This window comes from Cherax quadricarinatus, chromosome 31 (assembly GCF_038502225.1).
Source record: "Cherax quadricarinatus isolate ZL_2023a chromosome 31, ASM3850222v1, whole genome shotgun sequence".
Lineage (NCBI taxonomy): Eukaryota > Metazoa > Arthropoda > Malacostraca > Decapoda > Parastacidae > Cherax > Cherax quadricarinatus.
In genome coordinates, this window is record NC_091322.1 from 16,853,396 (window position 1) to 16,874,049 (window position 20,654).

Here is a 20,654-nt window from a genome sequence, read left to right on the forward strand (position 1 = left end):
AGACACCAGCAATTCTACCATCGTGTAAAACAATTACAGGCTTCCGTTTTACACTCACTTGGCAGGATGGTAGTACCTCCCTGGGCGATTGCTGTCTACTAACCTACTACCTATAGGCAAGTTGGATATTAGCATAATTATTTACATCAGTTGGATCATCTCCATTGTTAACCCTTTTGCTGTTGGTCCTGTAATATTACGGCTTGAGAGCCAGTGCGGTCCCGTAATACTACTATGCCAAAATTCTACCGGCTTCAAATCTAGCTTGAGAAAGTTGCTAGGGCTGCATGTGAGAGAATGGGTCTGCATGGTCAGTGTGTGCAGTATAAAGAAAAATCATAAGAGCCAGTGGTGCATTGTGGGAATGCCATTTCAATATGTCTTGTTTCCCATGCCTCGCGGTAAGAAATACCTTGCTCCCCGGCGAATTGGGACACTTCTGTTCCTAAGTGACAGTTCTAACACAGATGGAAGTGTCAGTTAAGATGAATTTCGTGGTTTTGAGGAGTTTGTGACTGAAAGCAATGCCCAAGAAACTGGAAGGAAGGAAGGATGACCCAGATGACCATCAACCTAAGATAACCCAAAAAAGCCAGACAAAGTGACTTATTTCCATGTGGGTGGTGGGGAACACAGCATGCTTGTTGGGTAAGACGGTGTGTATAATGGGTGGTGGTGATTTTGTAATGCGTCATTGTGATAACAGCCACGCAGCTCTCAGCACCCACAACAAAGGCCAGACATACCTTCCACTAGCTGTAGCAGTTCTAGGAATGTGTCCAGTGACTATATATGTGTATAACAATATGAACAATAGTAATAAGCAACTTTTTTTATTGTTGGTTTGTGTAAACAGGTTTTGTAAACATTATAATGATAATATTTGTTCAGTTATTGTGTTGCATACAAGTGGATATGTATACATTACACATTGTATTGGTCTCACAGGCCACAAAAGTTACTTGAAAAATTAAAATATTAAAAAATAAAAGAAAAAATACAATAAAAGTGAAAATAATATTACCGTGTGAGTGGCAGTCGGCGTTGTTGCCGTCTGTCAACTTCACACCTCTATATCTTGGTAAGTTCTGATTGCAATTTTTTTTTTTTTAAACACTCACGAAAATATTCTTAAGATTTTGGTAAGAAAAATTTTTTTTTTTTTTTTTCAAATATTTTTCAACACAGAGTGAGAGTTTAGAATCAGGGGTCCTGACAATGAAAGGGTTAATTGGGGTAACCCTTGCTATCTTTAGTGTTGTTGGGAAAGTTCTGGGTTCTAATGATTTGTTGAGCAAAATTGCAAAAGTGGGCAATAGCACATTAGTGGTGGCAAATTAGTTTGGTTTCCTGCCTTATTTTTCAGTAAATTTATTATACAGGTCAGCCATCACTAATCCAGCATCATTGGGACCTGTAATGTACTAGATTAGTGAGTTTGCCGGATTACAGAGTGGTTAGGTTAGAATACACTTAATTAACCTATCAGTAGAGACTTTCTGCTACATCTTCTTCATTTTCATAACTGCTTTCTCCTCCACTGGCTTGCTGCTGTGGATTTACAACTATCTGCACAATTTCTGAGTCAGTATAATGATGAAACTTGAAATTATGCTAGCCTAAATTAGTGCCGGATTACTGATGGAACCGGATAACTGATTGCTGGATTAGTGATGGCCGACTTGTAATTGTGAATTTGGATAACCTCCAGGAAGTTAGTCACTCGCCTGAGCATTAGATGTTGAGATTTTGCTGGCTAGCATTGATCCTATAGTAGAGAAGAAATCAATTAATATATTGACTGTTTCAGCAGGTTAGATGAGGTTCATTTGGTTTAGTTAAGACTATACGTATCTGGTTTTGGCTATTTTTTGATAGCCTAGGATATGGGAGATTTTCCAGGTCCTCTTCATATTTATTTCATTAAACCTGCTAGCATAATATAGTTGTTTAGATTTCATTATTAAATTGGTAAGTACTGATGTATAGTTTTTGGTTTGTTCTTTAGTTATTAACCCTTGACTGTTGCAACCCCCAATCCTGACGTGTCTCCTGGTGTCGCAAAATTTCAAAAAAAAAAAAAAAAATTTTTTTCTTATGAAATGATAGAGAATCTTTTCCCGATTGTAAAGACACCAAAGTTGCTGTTTTAATCGAAAAATCATGATTTCAGTTTTTTTCTCTCATTATACACAAAAAAAAAATGAAATTTGATGGAAAACTGACGGAATTACGCTCTCGCAAAGTTAGCGACCTCGGCGATATTTACAAATTGGTGATTTCGCCCACTTTGAGCCCTATTTTCGGCTAATTCCATTATTCCAGTCAACCAAACTCATAGCTATTTCTTCAGAACTCCATTTTTTCCATCGATTGAGTACAAGAAACTGCCCATTTACCGATTTCAAGTACCCAATAACATGGTCAGAAATTTGCAATTTGGCCAATTTCACAAAAATTAAAAAATATGACAATTTCAAAATAAGGACCAGAATGAACAATGCAGACATTCCTGGCTCTAAAATAACATTTTCTTTGTTCATCAGTCATGTCTCCAGGCCCTTGTGATATTACTCTTGCTTTTTATTTTGAAATTTTATTCAAACAAAAAATAGAAGATTTACTGTTATGCAGACTACTGCAATACTGTAATAATTGTAAAAATTACATCAACCCATTCATGACTGCATATTAGAATGGCTATTTGGACATTTATTGGACAATGACATCATTTGTTTACTTTTGAACATCGGCAAATATCAAACATTTCCCATACTTTGTGCTCCATTTCCAGGTTCTTTTTATAGTAAAATTAATCAAAATCACCTCTATTTCTATAATATTGTTTCCATTCTATCAAATGAGACCAAGAAAACGAGAATACAACCACAAATACTATACGAAAATAGACCACAAAGTCGGCATTTTAATTAAAAAAAAACGGTCGGAGTTTTTTTTTTCTCATTATGCACTGCGTGCTCCAGGATTTTTTTTATATGGTGCACACTGACCACACAGACCCATTCTCTCACATGTGGGCCTACCAGCTTTCTCCTGCCTGATTTGAAGCCGCTAGAATTTATGAGTATACGTATATACGTCAAACATGGTACCTCGTAAACGTATATATACGGCCGCGACAGTCAAAGGGTTAATCCCAGTCTGAACTGCTTTTCATAGTTATGTTTTTTATCAATGGACCTGAGGATGCTATTTGTTAGCCATGGGCTATTTAGTCTTTTTGCTGTGATCTACTTAGTTTTCATAGGCATAATTATACCCACCCTGTAGGCCCACAGGTGTGTTATAATTAATCTGACCAGGCCTGGGACCCGAGTTGGGCCAGGAGGACGAAATGATGAACAGGTCAATACATCACAATACAGTGTATTAATTGCTGGGGTATGCCTATACTGTACATATAACATTCTGGCAAGTAACCAGTGGTTTAGATTATCTAATATATATCCCATGCTGCACTTTGGTTGGATAACAGAACCTTAGTGCAGTACATTCTTGTTTTTCTTAGTTCAGTATCATATAATGGCAGTGGTTTCTTATTTAAAATTTATACTGCTATTTTCTTGCAGATGAAGATAACCAGGTGTGTGAGGGCTCATCTGTGACAGTTTTAGACAATAACTTTTTCTCTCAGTATGGAGTGAACTTCCAGCCTCAGATTTCTGATCAACTTTCAGGTAGTACATATTACATCAGGGTTTTGATCAGAGCATATATATAATTAAGATTTTTCATACATCTTTGTTTATCTTTTAAACGTTATGTTTAATCTTTACCTATAAATACAATATTATACGTATATTAACCCTTTCAGGGTCCAGAGGCCAAATTTCAAAGTGTGCACCAGTGTCCAAGAATTTTCAAAAAATAATTTTCTTACTTTTTCTTATGAAATGGTAGAGAATCTTTTTCTGAAGGTAATAAAACAAAAAGTATGAAATTTGATGGAAAATTGATGAAATTATGCTCTCACGAATTTTGATGTGTCAGCGATATTTATGCATCGGCGATTTTGCTGACTTTGACTCCCATTTTAGGCCAATTACATTATTCCAGTCGACCAAATTCTTAGCTATTTCACTAGTATTACTTCTATTCTATCGATTGAGCACAAGAAATCGCCAAGGCAACTGTTTCAACTACAAAATAAAGTGATCGGAAATTGGTAATTTGGCCAATTTAATGCAAAGTTCAAAATATTCCAGTTTCAAAATAGGGTCCAGAATAAACAATGCAGGCATTCCTGGCACTAAACTAACATTTCCTCTGTTCATTATTTACATTTTCAGGCTTTACAAATGAATTCCATTTTTATTTTTTATTCACATAATGAATTTTTATTCAAACCAAAAAATAGAAGATTTACTGTTATGCAATATTGTAATAATTGTATAAATAATATCACCACATCTGTGAACGTATATTAGACCCACCAGCTGGCGTGTATTAGACGTGTGAGGTTATTTGTTTACTCTTGAACATCGTCAAAAATTTAACATTTCCGCTATTTTGAGCTCAGTTTCAAGCCGTTTCCAGTACTAAAACCAATCAAAATCATCTCTATTTCTGTAATATATCTTTCATTCTATCTGTTTTTTTTCTCTCATTATGCACTGTGTGCTGCAGGATTTGTTTTATGTGGTGCACACATACCACGTAGATGTATTCTCTCATATCTAGGCCCAAATTTACCACTCACAGCTTATCAGAGTGAGCTGAGCTCATGGCATAGATCTACGGTTTGGACACTCAACTTAAAGCCGTAGATCTATGGCACGGACCCTGAAAGGGTTAAAAGCAAATCTTGAAATATTGTTAGAAAATGTAAAAATAGACACCTCATTATTTTTAAAATGTTTTATTAGGATTCTGTATATATATAGTATCACTTAAAGAATTAAACATGATCCATTAGTATTTTTTATTATTGTTATTGTTCAACATTATCATGACATGAATTTGACAAAAACAAATTTTATCACTCTTTTCACACTAACTTAGCAGTAACACTATGACAGCATTGATGAGGAATATGTATTAGCAACCTGAATGGTGGCAACATTTTCATAATAGTTAGTAAAGACTATACTTTCACTGAAGTGTCACCTGATGATCATCTTTCTCTTCTTTATCCCTCTTCCCACAGTGCTCTTGCAATGAATACTGTCTTTTCATTCTTTGACTTTACCCTTGTACCTTTCTGCCTTATCCTGTAGACATTCTTATTATTCCTACACATTATAATTTCTTAATGCAGATGATGACTGCTTCATACACATAATAGTTAAACACTTTTATAAATGTAACAAAAATTCCAAGTGAACAGTCTTCCAACATTTAAAGAAATTTTAAATGTTTGAAGAAGCACAAGAGGGCCCCGCATATACAGTGCATATACCACCAGCAGGTGGAACACGATGAACAATGACTCAATTTGAATTATTATTATTACAATAAAAAAAATGCTAAACACACTTGTGTCATACAGCGCTGTGCTCAGTTTGAAGCCAATGAAAACGTGGAACTCCAAAACGAAGGTGCTATTTATGTGAGGGCCCTTCTATACAGTATTTCATGAAAGATCCTTCGATATTTATTCTTGCCATGACCCTTCATGGGGAAGGGGGTGTCTCAATTCTGAAGAACTTTTGATCCAAGAAACTGGAGCTACTGTACCTTCCCATTCTTCATACCAAACCTGATTATGGCTTATGTGGCACTGTATGTCTTTGATAGGTTTCCCATGAATATAGTAATACTCTACCATGAGCTTTTTTAGATCATATATTGATCTGAGTGCAAGTAGTGTCCTTCCTGCCTCCAGGACACCAGTCCAACTAACCAGTTTCTCTGAATCCTTTTGTTATATTAAACGGTTAGCACCAAACCCGTAGAGATCATATAATGAGAATGGGAGGCAATAAGGTTTGATCTAATATAGGGAAAGACAAGTTAAAATTCCTTGGGTCAAGAGCCCTCAGCAGCATCTCTCCCTTCAGGGGAGATACGAATGCTGTCATATGATGCCCACTCATCGAACCTTTCAGTTATGTGATTGAAACCTGCTAGCCTACCTGTCTGCCTCCATTAAAAATCAAATGTTTCATAGTGTTCTAGTGCATCAGATAAAAAGTGAGAAAAATCATTTACATCAGATCTACATTAGCCTGAGAGTAAGACATGTTTTGAATTTATACAAACAAACAGTTTTGTTCTGATATACATGTGCTAAAGCTCAGAGCAATGAACTGGCAGACTTCTCCATGCCTTTAGCAGTTTAGAATCTTTCAATCTTGCACTTGGAGTTACCATTCTGGGACTACTCTCTGGTATTAACTCAATTCTTATGAGATCATTTGACTGCATCATTGGTCTGTATTAGTGACCAACAAACTGTTTAGCATTAAGATCACAGTTAGGGTTCTGGATATCCTCTATTGTTGTTGATTGTACTCTCCTGCTTGCATGTTGGACACACAGGTTATAAGAGAGATTATTATTGTACACATATACTGTACTCTGAGAGAGTGAAGAACAATAAATTATCACAATCAGATATAGTGCGAAACCCATAAGGGTCAGGAATAATAAAGACTCTTATGTCAGCTGCTGATGATAAGGATAGCAAAACATTGCAGTTGACTTACTGTTTCATAATTCAGTTTTGAGTTATTGGATTATGGGCATTTTCCATGTAGGATAATGTGTGCTAAGGGTTTTGGTAGGCTGCAGGCACAGTGGTTCTGTTGTAAGGTCTTGTGCTGATGATCAGGGAGTCCAAGCATTATTGTCAGGATCTGTCCTTTAATAACATTTGGCATTTTTCCATGCCATGAGGTGTTCGTGTTTGTCTCGATGAATAACGTGTAGTAGTGTTGTGAACCTTATAAGTGTACTGGTGTTCCTGAATTCTGGTGTCTGTGCTCCTTGACTTTTCTTTCATATATTACTATCTATGCATAGAATGGTGTATGCACCATCACTGCTGCTAATTGTGTGTTCAGTTCTGGTAAAGACACAAATAGTTTCTGACATAGCTATGTTAGTACGTACCACTTTTCTTCAGTGCCATATCTTTGAAGAAGAGTTTCGAGAGTTTGTCTACTTTCTGAGCCCAGCCATGGGTCATGATGAGATCTGTAATGTTGCCTTTTGGAAAGATAAGACATCTGTCTGCTCACAAGGTAATTTAAAAAAAAGTATCCATCAAAAATTATTTGACACCAGACCTGGACTCTTAAAAACCAGTTTGCAGCATTCCTGGTGTATACACCATTCCATGTGCAGGTTGCGATGAATGATACATAAACACTTAGTCCATAATACAGTAGTAAATGTAAATAATAGACCAGAAGGATGACTGAAGTGTTCTAACTGCATCAACACCTGGCATGAGTATGTATGTAAAAAGTACCCTTTCTGTGACTTGCTCAACTCTGAGCAAAACAGTGCCAATGAAAGCTTGTTCTGTATGTTGTCTTCATGCCCTTACTTACTGACATTACACCTCTGCATCCCGACACTACTTTGCTATACTGATTGTAACCATTCTCCCTTTGCAGTTGTCATTTAAACACTTGTATTTTTTTTCCCTGTACCATACCCCATATCCTCACCATGTATCATTGAGTAACCCACATGGGTTCAACCCTTTCTCAAATACAATTCTGGAGCATAATTGCTCTGCCCTGTTCTAATTTTTTCTTGATAAGATGAATCTTACTCAGTTTTCCCAAACTTTTTTTTTTTTTTTGTAAGTGCAAGTATGTAGTGACTGCACTACTTATGTGATACAAACAAACTAATGTGATTTTTTTTTTTATTTTAACTAATTTCAGGTACATCTTCAAATGTCTTTTGACACCGTTAACTGTTGAATGTTCCAGAAGGATTCAATCCCTGAAGGTTGGCAAGAGCCCAGAAGGAACAAGTCATTTGCTCAAATATAATGTAGCATTTGCATTGATTAAAGATTTTGAAGGTTCATTAAAAAATGATAAAATTAATATTTTTATGTATAAATAGATTTTAGCTTATGACAAAACGATGCTTGTGAAACTTAGCCATATCCTGTTCATAACATGAATGAGCAATGCATTAAATGTATATATTTTACAAATTGTTTCTTTTAATAATGCTGTGTATATAAGACTGTAATGTAAATACTTGTATCATGCCAAAAATTCATTTATTTATAAGACTAAAAAATTGACTTTCTATTCAATGATATACAGTACTGTAGCTCTTATTTGAACTGATATTTGTGCAATGATTTTTGAATTACAGAAAATTACTTTAAAATATTTTTTGGAGTGTTCTCTCTCATTTGAAAGAATTCTGCTGGCCTGTTCCAAAATCTAAATTTTAATTAAAAATTGTTGCTCTTGTTCAGAAAATACAAAATTTCAGAAATTATTCTAAATTCATCTGAATTTGGGAGAATTCTGGTTAATCATGCTGAATAAGAGAAATATTAATATACAGATATCAGTTTACATATGATGTTGAATGGTCATTTAAAACTGCATCTGTAATTTTATCAAAGAGAGATTAATTACTCTACTTATGTTTGGTCTTAGTTTGTATATTTAGTAAATATTTTCCCACCATAAAGCCTGACATATTTATTTTGATTGATGAAGCACTAAACCTGTAGGTGTAATATAGCACTTGGGGAAATAGGAGGGACTCGAGTTTGATCCAAAGAGGAGGTTAGGTTCAGTTCCTTGGATTAAGAGCCCCTTTACTAGCATCAAGGGGTAAAGATTGTCATGAGTGAGCTCAGATGTACTCATGGGGTAATGCCTTAATAATAATTTTAGTAAATGTATCAACCTATAACTTTTTTGTGACAGCTGCACATACATGTACACATTTATATATACACACTCATCTGACTTTTCTTTGATTTTATCTTAATAGTTCTTATTCTTATTGCTTTTCCTTTTATATCCATGAGGAAGTGGAATAAGAATCTTTCCTCTGTAAGCCATGCTTGTTGTAAAAGTCAACTAAAATGCCAGGAACAATGGGCTAGTAACCCCTTTTCCTGTATAGTGTACTAAAAAGAAAAAAAAGAAAACCATCGAAGTGAGATGTTTGAATGTGCGTGGATGTTGTGCATGTTATAAATGAGAAGAAGCTGGATGTCAGATAAGAGATAAGATTTCGTTCGGATTTTTAACCCCGGAGGGTTAGCCACCCAGGATAACCCAAGAAAGTCAGTGCGTCATCGAGGACTGTCTAACTTATTTCCATTGGGGTCCTTAATCTTGTCCCCCACGATGCGACCCACACCAGTCGACTAACACCCAGGTACCTATTTGCTGCTAGGTGAACAGGACAATAGGTGTAAGGAAATGTGTCGGAATTTCCACCCGCCGGGAATCAAACCCGGGCCCTCCGTGTGTGAAGCGGGAGCTTTAGCCACCAGACCACCGGGCCACTGGCTTTAAGTGAAACAAAGCTGAAGGGGGTGTGAGAGTTTCAGTGGGGAGAAATAAATGGGATTAGGTCAGGGGTTTCTAATACAGTTAGAGCTAAAGAAAGAGTAGCAATAATGTTGAAGGATAAGTTATGGCAGGAAAAGAGGGAATATAAATGTATTAATTCAAGGATTATGTGGAGTAAAACAAGGATTGGATGTGAAAAGTGGGTTATAGGAAGCATTTATGCACTTGGAGAAGAGAGAAGTGTAGAGGATAGAGAGAGATTTTGGGAAATGTTGAGTGTGTGGGGAGTTTTGTAGTTGGGGATTTTCATGCTAAAGTGGGTAAAAATGTTGTGGAGGGAGTAGGTAAATTTGGGGTGCCAGGGGTAAATGAAAATGGGGAGCCTTTAATTGAGCTGTGTAGAAAGAGGTTTGGTAATAAGTAATACAGTGGTACTAGAGTTTCGGCCATAATTCATTCCTGAAGGCTGTTCAAGTGCCGTTACCAAACGAATTTGTTCCCATAAGGATTAATTAATTTAGTTTAGTCAGTTTCAGACCTCCAAAAATACACTTAAAAAAGTACTTACAATAATACACTTACATAATTGTTCGAGTTGGAAGCTGTACGAAACTTGGGGTACCACTGTACGTATTTTATGAAAAAGAGGATAAGTATACAAGGTATGATATAGCACATGATGAAAGTAGTTTGTTAGATTATGTAGTGGTGGATAAAAGGTTGATGGGTAGGCTTCAGGATATACATGTTTACAGAGGGGCAACTGATATATTGGATCATTATTTAGTTGTAGCTAAAGTTAGAGTAAGAGGTAGATGGGACGAAAGGAAAATGGAAAGACCAAGTAAGAGATGTGAAAGTCTATAAACTAAGGGAGGAGGAAGTTAGGGTGAGATATAAGCAACTACTGGCAGAAAGGTAGGCTAGTGCAAGTATGAGTAGTGGGGGGGGGGGGGGGAAGAGGGTTGGAATAGTTTTAAAAATGCAGTATTAGAATGTGGGGCAGAAGCCTGTGGCTATAGGAGGGTGGGTGCAGTAGGAAAGAGGAGTGATTGGTGGAATGATGAAGTAAAGGGTGTGGTAAAAGAGAAAAAGATAGCTTATGAGAGGTTTTTACAAAGCAGAAGTGTTATAAGAAGAGCAGGGTATATGGAGAGTAAAAGGAATGTGAAGAGAGTGGTGAGAGAGTGCAAGAGGAGAGATGATAAAGTGGGTGAGGCATTGTCAAGAAATTTTAATGAAAAAAAAATTTTGGAGTGAGATAAACAAGTTAACAAAGCCTAGGAAATGAATGGATTTGTCAGTTAAAAACAGAGTAGGGGAGTTAGTAGATGGGGAGCTGGTGGTATTGGGTAGATGTTGGGAATATTTTGAGGAACTTTTAAATGTTGATGAAGAAAGGGAGGCGATCATTTCATGCACTGGCCAGGGAGGTATAACATCTTTTAGGAGTGAACAAGAGCAGGGGGTGAGTGTGGGGGAGGTGTGTGAGGCATTACGTAGAATGAAAGGGGGTAAAGTACCTGGAACTGACAGGATCATGACAGAAATATTAAAAGCATGGGGGGGATATAGTGTTGGAGTGGTTGGTATTTTTGTTTAATAAATGTACGGAAGAGGGGAAGGTACGTAGGGAGTGGCAGAGAGTATGTATAGTTCCTTTATATAAAGGGAAGGGGGACAAAAGAGATTGTAAAAATTATAGGGGAATAAGTTTACTGAGTATACCAGGAAAAGTGTATGGTAGGGTTATTATTGAAAGAATTAGAGTTAAGACAGAGAGTATGATTGCAGATGAGCAAGGAGGCTTTAGAGTGGGTAGGGGATGTGTAGATCAAGTGTTTACATTGAAGCATATATGTGAACAGTATTTTGATAAAGGTAGGGAAGTTTTCATTGCATTTATGGATTTAGAAATGGCATGTGATAGACTGGATAGGGGAGCAATGTGGCAGATGCTGCTAGTACGTATATGGAATAGGTAGCAAGCTACTAAATGCTGTAAAGGATTTTTATGAGGATAGTGAGGCTCAGGTTAGGGTGTGTAGAAGAGAGGGAGACTACTTCCCAGTTAAGGTGGGTCTTAGACAGGGATGTGTATTGTCACCATGGTTGTTTAATATATTTATAGATGGGGTTCTAAAAGAAGTAAATGCTAGGGTGTTGGGGAAAGGGATGGGTTTAAATTATGGGGAATCAAATACAAAATGGGAGTTGACACAGTTACTTTTTGCTGATGATACTGTGCTTATGGGTGATTCTAAAGAAAAGTTGCAAAGGTTAGTGGACACGTTTGGGAGGGTATGTAAAGGCAGAAAGTTAAAAGCGAACATAGATAAGAGTAAGGTGATGAGGGTATCAAATGATTTAGATAAAGAAAAATTGGATATCACATTGAAGAGGAGTATAGAAGAAGTGAATGTTTTCAGATATTTGGGAGTTGATGTGTCAGCGGATGGGTTTATGAAGGATGAGGTTAACCATAGAAATGATGAGGGAAAAAAGGCGAGTGGTACGTTGAGGTATATGTGGAGACAAAAAACATTATCAATGGAGGCAAAGAAGGGAATGTATGAAAGTATAGTTGTACCAACACTCTTATATGGGTGTGAAGATTGGGTTGTAAATGCTGCAGCGAGAAGGCGGTTGGAGGCATTGGAGATGTCCTGTCTAAGGGCAGTGTGTGGTGTAAATATTATGCAGAGAATTCGAAGTGTGGAAATTAGGAGAAGGTGTGAAGTTAATAAAAGTATTAGTCAGAGGGCTGAAGAGGGGTTGTTGAGGTGGTTTGGTCATTTAGAGAGAATGGATCAAAGTAGAATGACATGGAGAGCGTATAAATCTGTAGGGGAAGGAAGGTGGGGTAGAGGTCGTCCTCGAAAAGGTTGGAGGGAGGGGGTAAAGGAGGTTTTATGGGCGAGGGGCTTGGACTTCCGGCAAGCGTGCATGAGCCTGTTAGATAGGAGTGAATGGAGATGAATGGTTTTTGGGATCTGATGAGCTGTTGGAGTGTGAGCAGGGTAATATTTAGTGGAGGGATTCAGGGAAACCAGTTATTTTTATATAGCTGGACTTGAGTCCTGGAAATGGGAAGTACAATGCCTGCACTTTAACCCCTTGACTGTCGCAACCCCAAATCCTGAGGTGTCTCCTGGTGTCAAAAATTTTTTGGAAAAAAAAAAAAAAAAAAAAAATTTCTTATGAAATGACAGAGAAACTTTTCCCGATGGTAATGACAGCAAAAGAACGAAATTTGATGGAAAACTTATGGAATTACACTCTTGCAAAGTTAGCGACCTCAGCGATATTTACGAATTGGCGATTTCGCCTACTTTGAGCCCTATTTTCGGCTAATTCCATTGTTCCAGCCGACCAAACTCATAGCCATTTCTTTAGAACTCCATTTATTCTATTGAGTACAAGAAACTGCCCATTTACCTATTTCAACTACCCAATAACATAGTCAGAAATTTGCAATTTGGCCAATTTCACGCAAATTAAATAATATACCAGTTTCAAAATAGGGTCCAGAATGAACAATGCAGACATTCCAGGCTCTAAAATAACATTTTCTTTGTTCATCAATCACATCTCCAGGCCCCTCTGATATTACTCTTGCTTTCTATTTTGAATTTTTATTCAAACAAAAAATAGAAGATTTATTGTTATGCAGGCTACTGCAATATTGTAATAATGCCAACCCATTAATGACTGCATATCAGAATGGCTAGTTGGACATTTATTGGACAATGACATCATTTGTTTACTTTTGAACATTGGCAAAAATCAAACATTTCCCTTACTTTGAGCTCCATTTCAAGGTTCTTTTCATAGTAAAACCAATCGAAATCACCTCTATAATATGTTTTCCATTCTATCAAATGAGACCAAGAAAATGAGAATACAACCATAAATCCTATATGAAAATACACCACAAAGGCGGCGTTTTAATCCAAAAACACGGTCGGAGTTTTTTTCTCTCATTATGCACTGTGTGCTGCAGGATTTTTTTTTATATAGTGCACACTGACCACACAGACCAATTCTCTCACATGTGGGCCTACCAGCTTTCTCCTGCTTGATTTGAAGCCGCTAGAATTTTTGAGTATATATACGTCAAACACGGTGGCTCGTAAGACAATATACAACCGAAACAGTCAAAGGGTTAAAGGAGGGGTTTGGGATATTGGCAGTTTGGAGGGGTGTGTAATAGGATGGTATATATATAATTGGGGGCCCTGATATTGTAGTTATTTCAGGTCACTTTTTAAATTGTATCTTCATATGTGCTTCTAAACTGTTGTATCTGGGTGCCTCTTCAAAAACAGTGATTATGTATGAGTGAGGTGAAAGTGTTGAATGATGAAAGTTTTTTTGTTTTGGGGATTTTCTTTCATTTTGGGTCACCCAGCCTTGGTGGGAGATGGCCGACTTGTTGAAAAAAAAATATATATATGTATAGGAAATTCTGTGTTACTATGTTAAACTTGTAAATTCTTTATTAACCCTGGGAAGTTGTGCAAGGTGTAATATAATAGTTATATTCACAAAAATGTGGTTTATAAGGTAGTCCTGTTTCAACCTCAAAAATTCTATGCAATGTAAAGCTCTCAAATTTATTTAAACGCACCAGGAATCTCTCACCCAGGCAGGGTAGCCCCCCAAAAAAGAGGAAATGATTTCACCATTGTTCAATCACATGCTGACATCACAGTTCTGATAGATCTCTGAACTGCAGCATCCTCACCCCTTCTTCAGAATGCAGGCACTGTACGTCCCACCTCCAGGACTAATCTGGCTAACCAGTTTCCCTGAATTTTTTCATAAATGTTACCTCATTCACACTCCTACAGTCCAACTTGTCATAAAAATTACTTGCCTCCACTCTACTTCTTTTTTAGGCAGAGTCAAAGAAGCTGAACTGCCTTGAAATAGATCTTTTCAAAAATTTTCTCTTCTGCACTTATAAATATATGATGCATGAATTTTTTTAATTAATTTATGCACCTTTGTTATTTTGCACAGAACTATCTTATAGCAACCTCACCTAACCTTGCTAAAATTAATTTAATACAATTTAGGTTAATCCTATTCAATCTATGAAAAGTCAGCTTAAATTTATTGTACAGTGGACCCTTGGTTATCAGCCATAATCCGTTCCAGAAGGTCGGCCTAAATCCGAAATGGCTGAAAACCGAAATAATATTTCCCATGAGAAATAATGTAAATCCAATTAATCCATTTCAAACTCCGAAAAGTATTAACAAAAAATACATTTTATAGAGAATAACTGTAGTTTTACATACACAAAACAATGAAAAATAAATATACGTAAAGCACAAATTTTAATGATAAACGAACATTACATACCTTTACTGAAGATTCTTGTTGGCGTATTGAAGGCAAGGAGGGGAGAGAGAGTTGGGAATCCCTCTCCATAAGGACTTCAGGTATCAAAGCCCTATCTAGGGCTTTGATACTGCCACAGTACATTAAAATATTTATAGTCTTAATGTAGGGCGAGAGGTGAGTAGTATTTATTTGTTGGAATTCAATGTAGGTAGCTGGTAGATGTAGGTACACGTATGTATCCCCCCTGGGCTACACTGCACAGCCATATTATTACACTACATAGCCATGTTATTACATCGACATACCATGTTCACTGAGTTTAACTGTTTCTAACAACTACCTTTAGATGCCATCATAAACAAAGGGAGAAGTAATGAATAATTCATGCCGAGAATTGTAAACAAATGCTTAAGAAGGGCAGTGACTGGACCAGACGCCAGATTCACAGTTTTCTCTAATGCTGAATCAGGGAAAGCGTAATGTTTACCCTCCACCCTCCTCCTCCTTGATTCACCGGTACTCACCACTCAATAGCACATAAACACTGCATATTTATATGCTATGTAACGTGTTTCTTGTATAATTTTGAAGAAAATATCATAGATGGATTAATGAAAATGTCTATATTAACCTAAAGTAAGACATTTAATGTGCTCAAGAGTGATTATTATTATGTGTCCAATATGGCTGATCTCTGAAATGGTCGAAAACCAGGATAGAATTTTGGCCAAAAAAGCAGCTGAAATCCAAATTGGCCGATATCCGGAACGGCCAATAACCGAGGGTCCGCTGTATACTAAACATAAAACGCTAATATTGGATGTTTGGTCCGATATTTTTACAAAAGTTGTTGCAGCAATGAATTTACTCACTACTTGTTTTGCTAAATTACAATACTGCCAAGTCAGCATATTTGACTTTATATGCTTGATATACTGCATATATACTGGTACTCCACTCAAGCCCAGAAACTAGAAATGAAAATTGACAATCACAACTAAATGATGGTCCATGACAGACTAAATATTGTCTGGTTTTCATTTGTAATTTGTGGGTTTCTTGTGATGTATTTTGAGACAGTATTGCAGCTTCTATTTTTCTTCGCTTCACTTAGGTCTTGGTTTTTTTTTTTATAGCCTGAGCTGCTGATTTTGTCCTTGTTTCATAAACTTAAAGATGGCATGTGAGTCTGACAACTAATACTAACATTCATTACACGTGTGTGTGCATACTCGCCTATTGTGGTTGCAGGGGTCAAGTCACAGCTCCTGGCCTGTGTGTGTGTACTCACCTGTTTGCGATTGCAGGAGTTGTGTCTTGGATTCTGGGCCTGCCTCTAACTTGCCATTCTCCAGATTCACTCTCCTTTTAGCCTCATGGGTCCTGTCATACCTGCTCTTAACCCTTTCACTGTCTCCCACATAGATGTATGTTACTGATGTCAGTGTCACTTTTGTAGATCTGCACACAAATTCTAGCTGCTTCAAATTTGGCATAAAAGGTCTGGTAGGCCTAGCCACAAGAGAACAGATCTGCACAGTGTGTGTGCAGTATACAAAAAAAACTGGGGCCACCACAGTGCATTGTGAGAATGCCATCAACATGCTACATGGATGCAAGGGTTTCACTCCCAGGTGAATTCATTGGGTATTATTCTCCAATGATAGTTCCAGCAATGAGGGTTAGGGAGCTAAAGATGAGTTCTTTGGGTCTGATCACCGAGTGATTGAAAGTTATGTTCAAGATGCCAGAAATAGCGCTGAAAACCCTGATGACCCACAGCCGTCTATGGCTGGGGTCAATTTCTCCAGAGCACGTACACACTGTAAGCAAAAGCTTGCATTCTTTCATAGTTTACACACAGATGTGAGTAGTAATAATGATAGTTATGCGAGCTGATTTCCCAGCAATCGATGACCAATCCAATGATGATAATTATTTGTCAGTGAGGTGTCAATTTATACAGCCATGCAAGCTCTTTGGTAGCACCCCTATTATCACCAACAAGGGACATAGTACATCATGGGACCCAACATAGTGATAGATAATGAGTCTGTCTTTGCCTATCCTATCAGTTCTTATCATATGTCCCCAAGTTTTTCTATCATCCAATGTCGTTATATTCATTTCCATTAGCTGTTCCTCATAGGTCATGTCCTGAGTTTCTGTTTCTTGCCTTTTAAATAACCTGTTCCCCTCTACCCAATAAATTCAGTTCCATTAACCTCTCCTCATAGTGCATGCCCCTTAGTTTAGGAACAAGTTTTGTTATGCATTTCTTCCAGTTTCTTAACATGCTTCTGCAGCATTGTATGACCCTGGTGGGTTTCCCTGGAGTATACCTGGAGAGGGTTTCAGGGATCACCGGCTCCATGGCCCGGTCTGTGACCAGGCCTCCTGGTGAATCAGGGTCTGATCAACCAGACTGTTACTGCTGGCTGCATGCAGACTGACATACGAACCACAACCTGGCTGATTAGGTACTGATTTTAGGTGCCTCTTCAGTTCTTTCTTGAAGACAGCCAGAGGTCTGTTGGTAATCCCTCTTATGTATGCCGGTAGGCAGCTGAGCAGTCTTGGGCCCGTGACACTTATTGTGTTGTCTCTTAGCATACTCATGGTGCCCCTGCTTTTCATTGGGGGGATGTTGCATCTCCTGCCCAGTGTTTTGCTCTCGTAGGGAGTGATTTTCGTGTGCAAATTTGGGACTAGTTCCTCTAGGATTTTCCAAGTGTATATTATCATGTGTCTTTCTTGTCTGCATTCTAGGGAATACAAATGAAGGGATTTCAACTGTTCCCAGTAGTTTGGGTGCTTTATCGTATTTATGTGTGCCGTGGAAGTTCTCCGTACATTCTCTAGGTCTGCAATTCACCTGCCTTGAAAGGGGCCGTTAATGTACAGCAATATTCCAGCCTAGAGAACAAGCAATTTGAAGAGAACCATCATGGGCTTGGCATCCCTAGTTTTGAAGGTTCTCATTATCCATCATTTTGTTAGCAGATGTGATAGAAACATTGTTGTGATCTTTGAAAGTGAGATCCTCTGACATTATCACTCCCAGGTCCTTCCTTCACATTAATTTTTCACTCTATTCTGTGGTTGGAATTTGTTTTATACTCCAATACAGTTTTAATTTCCATGAGTTTTCCATAGCGCTTAGTTTTGATTATAATAATACGTAATAACATACTACCTCAGGTGTGGGTTTGAGAGAGAAAGAGAGATGGGGGAAGAAAGGAAGGGGAGCTGTTACATGACTCCTGCAAACATATAGGTGAATATGTGCATATGCATACGCATATGTGCACATGCACGTGCGCACACACACGCACAGGTAAGAAGGGAGGCTCAACGACAATATGAAAATGACATAGCAGCGAAAGCCAAATCTGACCTGAAGCTGTTGTACAGCCACATCAGGAGGAAAATAACAGTCAAGGATCAGGTAATCAGGCTAAGGAAGGAAGGAGGAGAGATAACAAGAAACGACCGAGAAGTATGCGAGGAACTCACATGAGATTCAAAGAAGTGTTCAGAGGAGACATATGGGACTCCAGAAAGATGGAGAGGTGGGGTACACCACCAAGTGTTGGACACAATACATACAACTGAGGAAGAAGTGAAGAGGCTACTGAGTGAGCTAGACACCTCAAAGGCGATGGGGCTGGATAACATCTCTCCATGGGTCCTGAGAGGGGGTGCAGAGGTATTGTGTGTACCCCTAACAACAATATTCAACACATCTATCGAAACAGGGAGATTACCTGAGGTATGGAAGACAGCAAATGTAGTCCCAAGTTTTAAAAAAGGAGACAGATAAGAAGCATTAAACTATAGACCAGCGTCACTGACATGTATGCACATGTCACTGACATGTATGCAAAGTCATGGAGAAGATTATCAGAAGAGTGGTGGAACACCTAGAAAGAGATGTGCTTACCAACACGGTTTCAGGGACGGGAAATCCTGTATCACAAACCTAATGGAGGTCTATGACAGGGCGACAGCAGTAAGACACGAGAGAGAGGGGTGGGTAGATTGCATTTTCTTGGACTGTAAGAAGGCGTTTGACACAGTTCCACACAAAGGTTAGTGCAAAAACTGGAAGACCAGGCAGGGATAACAGGGAAGGCACTACAATGGATCAGGGAATACTTGTCAGGAAGACAGCAGCGAGTCATGGTACGAGGCAAGGTGTCAGAGTGGGCGCCTATGACGAGTGGGGTTCCACAGGGGTCAGTCCTAGGACCGGTGCTGTTTCTGGTATTTGTGAACGACGTGATGGAAGGAATAGACTCTGAAGTGTCCCTGTTTGCAGATGATGTGAAACTGATGAGAAAAATTCAATTGGATGAGGACCAGGCAGAACTACAAAGGGATCTGGACAGGCTGCAGGCCTGGTCCAGCAATTGGTTCTTGGAGTTCAACCCCACCAAGTGCAAAATCATGAAGACTGGGGAAGGGCAAAGAAGACCACAGACAGAGTACAGTCTAGGGGGCCAAAGACTACAAACCTCACTCGAGGAAAAAGACTCTTGGGTGAGTATAACACCAGGCACATCTGAGGTGCACGTCAACCAAATAACTGCTGCAGCATATGGGTGCCTAGCAAACCTAGGAACAGCATTCCGCCAACTTAATAAGGAATCGTTCAGGACCCTGTACACTGTGTATGTTAGGCTCATGTTGGAACATGCGGCACCAGTTTGGAACCCACATCTAGCCAAGCACGTAAAGAAACTAGAGAGAGTGCGAAGGTTTGCAACGAGACTAGTCCCAGAGCTAAGGGGTATGTTCTGCAAGGAGAGGTTAAGGGAAATTGACCTGACAACACTGGAGGACAGGAGAGATGGGGGGGACATGATAACGACATATAAAATACTGGAGGAATTGACAAGGTGGACAGAGACAGAATGTTCCAAAGATGGAACACAGCCACAAGGGGACACAGTTGGAAGTTGAAGACAGATGAATCACAGGGATGTTAGGAAGTATTTCTTCAGTCACAGAGTAGTCAGGAAGCAGAATATTTTGGGAAGTGATGTGGTGGAGGCAGGATCCATTCATAGTTTAAAGCAGAGGTATGATAAAGCTCATGGTGCAGGGAGAGTGACCCAGTAGCAGCCAGTGAAGAGGTGGGGCCAGGAGCTATGACTTGACCCATGCAACCACAATTAAGTGAGCACATGCACGCACAGGTCCTACTTGGAAAGGTTAAGGGAAATCAAACAGACAACACCAGGGGACGGGAGGGATGAGGGGACAGGATAACGATATATAAAATACTGAGAGGAATTGACAAGGTAGATATGGACAGGATGTTTCAGAGATGGGACACAGCAACAAGGGGTCACAATTTTAAGCTGAAAACTCAGGTGAGTCACAGGGATGTTAGGAAGTATTTCTTCAGTCATAGAGTTGTCAGGAAGTGGAACAATCTGGAGAGAGATGTACTTGGAGGCAGGATCCATACATAGCTTTAAGAAGAGGTATGATAAAACTCATGGAGCAAGGAGAGTGTGGACCTAGCAGTGACCAGTGAAGAGGTGGGGCCAGGAGCTATGATCTGACTGCTGCAACCACAATTAGGTGAGTAGACACACACAGCTAACTAAGTAAAGTTTTTTACTGAATTTCATAATAGTTCTTGTCCTTGTATGTTTTTTTTTCCTTTTCATGGAGAAGTGGGTTAGCTTTTCCCTGTAAACAATGCATAGCATAGGTGATTAAAAAGTTAGAAGCAGAAGGCTAGTAGCCCTATTCTGTATCAGTTAATAAAAAGACTTGGAAGAAAATTTTACAGTTGGGGTGTCTGAATGTGTGTGG

At 38.6% G+C, this 20,654-nt stretch overlaps 1 protein-coding gene across 1 annotated transcript in view; it reads left to right on the forward strand.

The window, feature by feature from the left end:
- The window catches only part of LOC128699252 (circadian locomoter output cycles protein kaput), a 109,829-nt gene extending 104,672 nt beyond the window's left edge, over positions 1-5,157 (forward strand). The window contains exons 10-11 of the mRNA XM_070090416.1: positions 3,591-3,698; positions 3,836-5,157. Of these exons, the coding sequence (XP_069946517.1) occupies positions 3,591-3,698; positions 3,836-3,921 (194 nt within the window). The 3' untranslated portion in view covers positions 3,922-5,157. The remainder of the gene's footprint in view (positions 1-3,590; positions 3,699-3,835) is intronic.
- Positions 5,158-20,654: the final 15,497 nt, after the last annotated feature.